This window comes from Dendrobium catenatum, unplaced genomic scaffold (genome assembly GCF_001605985.2).
Source record: "Dendrobium catenatum unplaced genomic scaffold, ASM160598v2 fragScaff_scaffold_1434, whole genome shotgun sequence".
Taxonomy (NCBI): domain Eukaryota; kingdom Viridiplantae; phylum Streptophyta; class Magnoliopsida; order Asparagales; family Orchidaceae; genus Dendrobium; species Dendrobium catenatum.
In genome coordinates, this window is record NW_021319896.1 from 295156 (window position 1) to 303684 (window position 8529).

The 8529-nt window shown below is 36.2% G+C and overlaps 1 protein-coding gene across 3 annotated transcripts; it reads left to right on the forward strand.

The window, feature by feature from the left end:
• Nucleotides 1-390: 390 nt before the first annotated feature.
• Nucleotides 391-7704, forward strand: LOC110097764 (protein FAR1-RELATED SEQUENCE 6). 3 transcript variants are annotated; one of them, XM_028700033.1, is made up of 9 exons: nt 391-822; nt 963-1109; nt 1178-3331; nt 3410-3517; nt 3610-3720; nt 3940-4008; nt 4150-4269; nt 4926-5011; nt 7181-7704. In XM_028700033.1, the coding sequence occupies exons 2-7, from the start codon at nt 966-968 to the stop codon at nt 4183-4185; spliced, it is 2622 nt and encodes an 873-aa protein (XP_028555866.1). In that variant the 5' UTR covers nt 391-822; nt 963-965; the 3' UTR covers nt 4186-4269; nt 4926-5011; nt 7181-7704. The 3 variants fall into 3 exon arrangements, with proteins under 3 accessions (XP_028555866.1, XP_020679973.1, XP_028555867.1); XM_020824314.2 differs by lacking the exon at nt 4926-5011; XM_028700034.1 differs by lacking the exons at nt 391-822; nt 4926-5011 and having other exon boundaries at nt 968-1109; nt 1188-3331.
• The last annotated feature ends 825 nt before the right edge of the window (nt 7705-8529 follow it).

The window sequence follows — 8529 nt, forward strand, 5'->3', positions numbered from 1 at the left end:
AAAATATCTATATATTTTTTCATATTTAGTTCTAATATTCTCTTTCATGCTTTTCATAATAGTTTACTTACTCCTTTTTTTCTTTATTTTTCTTGTTTAGTTTTTTTTTTTAACTTTTTGTAATATATAAATATAATATTTTTTAAATTAATATTTTTAATTAAAATTAATAGTTTTCCTTATTGTACAAACTAATTTCATATACACTATGGTTTTAAATAAACATTAATATAAATATTTCATAACTAAATTAAACAAATAAACAGTTAAGTTGTGTATAAAAAATTAAAATAAATATATTTTCACATAACAAGTATGAAATTAATAATTATATGGTAAAGAACTCTTCTACTTCAAAAAGTAGAACAAAAAACCCCTGAAGCAATCGCACGAATTTTGACGGATAAGAAAGTGGACATAACAAATCGCACCTTCAATCTCACCCTCCACAACTCCACCCTAACATCTGTGGGTGTGTGGTGCGGGTGCCGTCCATTCGGTGTTGGCTACTACTTTCCGGCCTCCTTCGATCCTCGCCGGCGGCGACGAAACCCTAAACCCTCACTCTCCCTAACTCTTTCCCTCTCTATACCTTTCTTACCGTTTGCTCGAAATCCCTAAATAGAATTCCGATTGATAGTTCATTTCCTGCAGCTGATTTCCAATTCTCGTCTGATCCTTTTAGTTCTCTTCTAGTTCTCTTCTTCTTCACTTGAGACGGAACGACGAAGTTACGCCGTTGATTTTGCAGCCGGCGCTCCTTTCCCATCTTGATTTTCCTCACTCGACGCTATTTCCGTACTCAGCAAGTCTAAAATATAGGTTTGTTGTTTATACGATGTATATAATTTTCGAGACTATTTGATATTGCATTGATGGATACAATTTCCCTTTCGAACGCTTTTTTTGATGCTTCATATTGAGAAAGATGTCGACTTTTGTCTGTGTTTTTGCTGTTCAAGGTAATGGCGGATGAGCCCATACTGGAAGAGGAATTGGCTGAAGAAAATGATGTGATTTCAGAGAAAGGTTATGCTTACAGTAATAAACAACTTGATAAGTGTGGGAAGATTGGGGACCTGAGCATTGGAAAGCATGTTTCATCCAAGGTGAGTATGATGCTTGTAACTTGTTACTTTCAACTGTTTGTTGTTGTTTATTAAGTTGATTTTGTCAGGTTATTCCAGCCAATTGTATAAATGAAGGAGCAACTGATAGTAAAGAAGTGGCTAACTTACATGATGGTGATACTGGTAGTGATGGTAAAAGGGACAAGATTGAGATGGCTATGGATGATAAAGTGGTTGCCATGGATGGTAGAACTCCACAAGTGGGAATGGTGTTCAAATCTTATGAAGAAGTTGTTAGCTTTTATAAGCTATATGCTTTAAGAGTGGGCTTTGGAGTAGCTGTAAAGAAGTCATCATTTACAACATATGGCCTTTGTCGGCGGTTGGTACTTGTATGCACTAAGGGAGGAAAAGGAAGAGAAAATGCTTGCTATCAATCCCGACCCACTGCAAAGACGGACTGCCGGGCTATGATTGTGGTGAAGTTATGGGGTGATGGGTTGCTGCATTTGATGGAAGCACATGTCGAGCATAACCATCCTACCAATCCTTCTTCGGCTCGGTTCTTGAAATGCTACAAGAAGATGTCTTGTAGAATGACTAATATGATTGCGAGAGCAAGTGGGCATGAGGGTATATCGCTCGATGATAGGGAAAGTTTGAACTTTATGGATGGAGGTAGATTGAAGCTTGAAGAAGGTGACAATGAAGCTATACATCAATTTTTTGCCAGAATGCAAGCGAAGAATCCGAACTTCTTTTACTTGATGGATCTTGATACTGAAGGCCGTTTGAGGAATGTTTTCTGGGCTGATGCTAGGTCCAGGGCTTCATACCAGCACTTTGGTGACGTTATTTCATTTGATACTTCCTGCCTGAAATACAAATTCAATATTCCTCTTGTTTTATTTCTTGGAACAAACCATCATGGACAGTCAATATTATTGGGTTGTGGTTTTGTTGCGGAACAAATAGTGGAGAATTATACTTGGCTATTGAAAACATGGTTGACGTGCATGAATGGGTCGGTTCCAAATGCTGTAATAACTGATGAGTCTGAAATGATCAAAGAAGCCATTTCTGATGTTTTTCCTAAAGCACGTCATCGGATTTGCTTATGGAGGATGATGAAAAGTGTTAAGGAAAAACTGAAAGAGTACGCGGAACATAAAACAATTAAAAGAGCGCTGAACAGAGTAGTATTTGAGTCCTGTCAAGTTGATGAATTCGAAGAAAAATGGAGTGAATTGATCAAGGGATTTGGACTCAAAGGTGATGATTTATTTAACTCATTATATGAACTTAGAAGCTTTTGGATTCCTGCTTTTTTGAAGGACACTTTTTGGGCTGGTATGTCCATCACCCACTACAAGGAGAGGATAAATTCGTTCTTTGAAGGCTACCTGTATCTTGAGACATGTTTGAAAGAATTTTTAAGCAAGTATGAAGTGTCTTTACAAAGCAAATATGAAACGGAAGCACAGGCAGATTATGAGTCATTATACAATGCTGGTATTTTTGTGTCAAAATATCACATGGAAGAACAGCTATCAAAATTATATTCCTTAAATATTTTCAAAGTATTCCAGGATGAGCTGAAGGGAGGGCTTTATTGCCAAGTCTCACTAATCAAGGTTGATGCTTCAAGCTCTACATATAAAGTTAGAGAGTGTGCATTTATCAATGAAATTGAAAAGGCAGAAAACAAAGACTATGATGTGTTATACATTGTTGATGGTTTCCAAGTGCATTGTTCTTGTGGATTCTTCCAGTTTAGGGGCATTTTATGCAGACATGCATTGTCAGTTCTCAAGCTACAGCAAGTTTATGACATCCCTGCACGGTATATCATTGATCGTTGGAGGAAAGATTTCAAGCAACTCAACTTGATTTCTCGAAAATTAAAAGATGGTTTGAACAACTCTAATTCAATGGAGCGCTATGACAATCTATCAATGCGTTGCCTCAGCCTTGTCGATATTGGAGTCATGTCAGATGAGAAGTACCAGCTTGCATTGAAATTAATTAGGGAAGTAGAGAAGTCCCTTCTAGATGATAACTTGTTCCGCGACCTACAACGGAAACTTCTTCCTTTTGACAATAGGTTAAGTGAGAGCGATGAGAATCATGCATCACACGAGTATGGTATGTATGAGGAGAGCAAGAATTCTCCAGCCTTACCAATGAAACGCAGAGGCCGGCCACCTAAAAAGGTAAAAGAGACCAGCTTGGAGACATTACCAAGCTCAAGCAAGAGGAAGGTATTTGTTTGTGTTATGATTTCCTTTGTTTCAAATCTTCTGTTTTGATGGTAAATCCTTTTGACGATGCATGTGCAGGATAACTTGGGAACATCATTGATAGATAATCAGAATAGCTTTCTTCAAGCTTCCCCAAATGCTTCACAACTGGGCGCTCAAATAAGAATACCTGGTGGCGTCAATCTGGTGGTTCTCAAAATCTCAATCAGTTATTCATATTGCTTTTTCTACTTTATAGAAGCTTTTATTTTGGTTACCTTTGTTGATATTAATTTTAGGAGGAAGTCAATCCAAATGAATTATCATTTGGCAACCATTACGGAATCCATGCTACTCCCCCAGATATCATGAGTAACCATTCCACTTTGCAATCCGCCAATGCATTACAGGTTTGTGAAACTATTCTAATCTTATTGGAAAGAGGGAATCAGAGTGGCCTTTGTGCCTGCATTCATTGCTTGGAGCTATTTTAGACTGAATATTGCCATTTTATCTTACAGGGCTTGTAATAGCATATGTTTTCTTCAATTTGATGCTGAGGGTTGACAATTTACAGTAGATTTGCTATGATATACGTTTTTCCTAACATTGCTGCTTTCAAATTGCAGAATCAGTTTGGCCAGCAGAACCTTGGCAACCAACAAGCGGTGCAATGGTTCTACCAACCGTTTTTTCAGGTATTAAAGTTGCTTTGCGTTCTTTGTTTCATTCTTGTATACCTCTATTAGCTGTATTGAAGGAATTGGAGACATATTCATGATGGTTTATATTGGTCCTGAAGTAGTGAATTGGGTTATCATAAATAATATACAATGCAGGAAGATCAATCACCTTTTGGTCGGAGACCTGGATGAGAACTGGGACCGCCAGACTTCCAATCCTGATTTTTCTAAGTTACACGACATTCTTTCTGTTTCTGGGATGCTGGTGAATATAAGGTTTGTTGAGTTTAAGATGGTGGGAAACTCTAATGTTTCTCTTATCCACAAACTAAATTATATTTTATGTCATCTGTGGAATCTATAGTTGCTTACTAGTTTGATGCTGGCCCGATTTGACAAATATGATGCCATCTTCTTAGACTTAGGTTTCATTTGGAACGGCTTTCTTCCTGCTTCTTAAAACAACTTTTTAGTTAAAAAATTAAATTTTTTTATTAAAAAACTGCTTTAATAATTATTAAAAAAGCCGTCCCAAACAAAACCTTTTTCCTAATATTTTGTTTTTATCATTTTACTGTTGTTAAGTTTGAATTAGTTTATATAGATTAATGCTATAGGTTGAACTAAATGTCAATTTGTACAAGTAGATCAATAGCTGCTGCAGATTGTGTTAATTTATCTACTGCGCACAATTGAAGAAGTGAAGGAATGAATGTTTGTCTATGTAACGACATTGAGGGAACATGGGCATGAACATTGGAAGGATTCCTAAAGGGTTGGGGGATTTCGACACATTTTGCACCACTGTAGATCACTGTATCACCTCTGCTTTTAAGATAACGTTCTATTGATAACTGATCCCAGTTTTCATCGAAACTTTTGAATTATTCATTTTTTTTCCTATCTTGCTGATCCATAGCTAAACCTGACAGCCCATAATGAGAGGCAAGAATGGATTCAAAAAAGTGTTAGAATTCTTCCGGAGGTTCTCTATTAATCTATCATTAATCAATTAAAGGTACCATGAGCTCTTTTTCATGCTTTAGATTACGTTTTCTTCTCTGATATCATTTCTTGCTGAAAGCTGCAAAAAAACTCTCCATTTTGGATTCCTTCTTGTTGGATTGCAACAACATCCCTTCATATTGACTTCCCCTTCTTGCAAATGGTAATTGGTTTTGCTTTGCTGTTCTTTCTCTAAAAAAACCACCAGCAGTAAATTTTGTACCCAGTTACTTTTAGCTTGAATCAGGTATACTTAACCATTTTTTTGAGTCATTGAGTCGAGCATAGATGCTGCACTCTAAACTTAATTTGCAAATAATTGAATTGATTAGTTAGCCAGTCACCAGCCTCGAAGAATTGTACCTTCTAACCTTAACTGGATGCAAACAATCCATGAACATGGAATGATAGGAGCTTGTCTTGTAACTCTATCAATTCAAAATCCAATTCCTTTTGTGTATTTATTATGTTCTAATTGCCTAGAAACCCAAGTGATGTAATGCTGTGCATTTCCCCCAACCCTTGGTAATTACTTTTCTGATAAGTATAAATACCAATGCTTCTCTTTAATGATCTAAGAACTACCAAGGAAAATACTTAGCACAATGATACTTACCTTTTGGACGAGCACTTTTATCACCATGCTCTGGGATGATGGTGATAGGAAATACTTGAGTTCGCAAGTAACCCTAGGGGTAATACTTGAGTTCGCAAGCAAACCTCCCACAAATTGGTGAAAAAACAGCTATAATAGCACAAAATCTGGGAGAAAAATAGCACCAATGATAGATTGCAATATATAAATCAAAACCAAACAAGCACGGAAACAAGATAGAAGTGATCCTCAATTTGAGAGGAGGATCGTCTCTCCCAAATCTCTAGACAAGAGAGTCTAGAGCCCAAGTCGCCAAGAAACCCTAATGGAGAACCAAACAAAACATGCATAACCTAACCCTAAAACAACTCATACTGTTAATACATTGATTTCCTAATTCAAATTCTTTCCCTCTCTCCCTAGCTGCCCCTCTCTCTTTCCTTGCTTTGCTTCTAGTGGGGCCCACGGCATAGGGCGGCACATTAATGGGAGGCGGCACTTGTCCGCCTCCTGTAAACAATAGCCGGCCTTTGGGCCGATTCAGGATGAACCGGCCTAACAGATGGCTTAGCCATGATCAACTGCCATAGAAAACATAAACTAAGCAGAATGATGGAATATAAGAAAGAATGCTCAGAGATGTTATAGGGGAGATCGAAGATCATATGTGCTTGTTCGTCTTGTGAGGGTATGTTTAGGCCTGTAAAAGCGACCAACATCATATGACCTTCAATAACTTCATATGGCCAGTCAAAAAGTTGTGGAGGGAAAAGACTACTCACTAAAGCCCTCCTACCATGCGACCCTTGAACTTGACCGTTAAAGCTGCTGAAATAATATATGGTCTTTGTCCCATTAAACTGTTAAGGCATTGACTCTTAAAACTTTAGCGGAGAGCTTCTATTTTTACATTTAGAAAGAAAACATTCCAAACCCCTCCCCACTTGTCTCTTCCATTCTCCTATCTCCCTGTAGCTTGCATTAAGTCCTTTTTACATAATTTAAAAGCACTAAAATGCTTTAATTATTGAAAATTGTTTTGTCAAGTAGCTTATGTCAACTCGCATTTAAAAGTGTAAGCTCAAATTTGATCTTGATGATCAAAACTTTAGCTTCGTTTGTTAATGTTTGCCAAAACAATGCCATTATTTTCTCATCAAAATGGACAAAATGTTCTTCGAAGTGTCTAGTAATGGTACCACAGTACCGAGCCACGGGCTTAGACATCCGGATAGGTTCCGCTTCCGAACAAAATAATTTTCCTAGTTTGTTAGTAATGGCAGTGAAGCGTTTGTAGAATAATGTTTGTTCATATCATTTTCTGCAAAAATGGAATTTGAATTACCTTTAGATTTTACCAGGAAGGAAAAATATCTGAAAAGCATTACCAAATGAGCCTTAGTTACTATGTTTTTAGAAAACTCATTCATATAGACAGAAAAAGAAAAAGAAGAAGGTCAATGCACAAAAGCACAATATTTTCAAAAAGTTTCATGTAATTGATGGCTACTTCTTGATGTTCACATTATTTACAGAACTCTTCATTCAACTACCTCTGATATGTCAGAATTCTCTTTTTTCTTGAAGGTATCTTTCAAGATTGTGGAGCTGCAACCCTTCAGCCTTCTGAGGTTTTACAGCCTATTTTGCATCAAAGTCCCCTTCAAGTTAACATTCCAGATTCTACAGCTGCATCCTTCAATTTATGGAAACTAATCAAAGTACCCTTCTAAGTCCAGATTTTGCACTGCCCATATTTTTTTTTTGTACATGTTGTGCAATTCTTCTCCAACTGAATATGATATCTTCATTGATTTGTTTCCTTTGTTGCTGTCTCATAGCTTTTATGTTTTTTTATTATTTAGGCTTCGTTTGGGGCTGCTTTCTTGCTGCTTCTTAAAAGTTCTTAGTTGTTTTGCTGCTGTTTAATTTTTGTATTAAAAAACTGTTTTAAGAAGCAGCAATAAAGCCACCTCAAATGAGACCTTAGTTTTTGATCTGGCTGTTGCTAAATAAGCTTATAAGTTGTATCTGATTCTCTTATCATTCGCCACTGTACAGTACAGCTGATATTAGATAGTATTAATTAATTGTTGATTAAGCTTTGTTCATAGAAATAGAATATTTTATTTGATTTTTTTTTTTCAGAATTTTGATTGTTACATTTGAGGCAGATAAATCATTTTCAAGACCGTTGTGCACAAATGCAACTTTAACCTTACTTTTAGGAAAATTACAAACCTACCTTAACTGTTATCAATCACAGAATATGCACTGGGTTTCTTTATTTTTGTCATTTTTTTGTCCTTAATAAAATATTGAATTTCTTGATAGAAATATATTGCAAGAATATCTGTACAAGAATTTGTTATTGTTAGTTTGATTTTGAAAAGCCTAAATGGGCATTGCATGCATCCATCATGCATAAAATTTGGCCATCGATTTAATCTTGAATGGCTAAGATTTTTAATTGAGAATTAGGATGGGTGATTTTCTTGAAATCGTTATAAATTTTAATTATAGAATTATTATCAGTAATTTTGAATTAAATGATTAGCATTAGGTATTAATACATTTACTGAGTGTCTTATTTTTATTTGCTTTATTTTTGGTTTTATATATTTTTTATATTTTGATTTGGATTAAAAATATATTATATATATTGTTTATTTTGATTGAATATCATAAAATAAATTCATGTGAGGTGGCGATAGTGGTTGGCGGTAGTGCTGGTGGGCAAGGGCGGAACCAACATTAATTTTCAGGGGTGCAAACTTATAAATAAATGTTGACAAATATGTCGGGCGTTTAAGGGGGCAGCACCCCTCGACGGGATTTGACTTGCTCGGTCAGGTCACGGGGTCAAAGGGCAGCGACCTTGCGGGGGATTTTGATAGCTCATTTGGAACAAAAGCCTAAGGCTTCGTTTGAAATAT

Coding starts and splice junctions, on each gene's coding strand:
- LOC110097764 (XM_028700033.1), top strand. CDS start 966: ATGGCGGATGAGCCCATACTGGAAGAGGAATTGGCTGAAGAAAATGAT. Junction 3,721..3,939: donor AATCCGCCAATGCATTACAG/GTTTGTGAAACT, acceptor TTCAAATTGCAG/AATCAGTTTGGCCAGCAGAA. Junction 4,009..4,149: donor TCTACCAACCGTTTTTTCAG/GTATTAAAGTTG, acceptor TATACAATGCAG/GAAGATCAATCACCTTTTGG.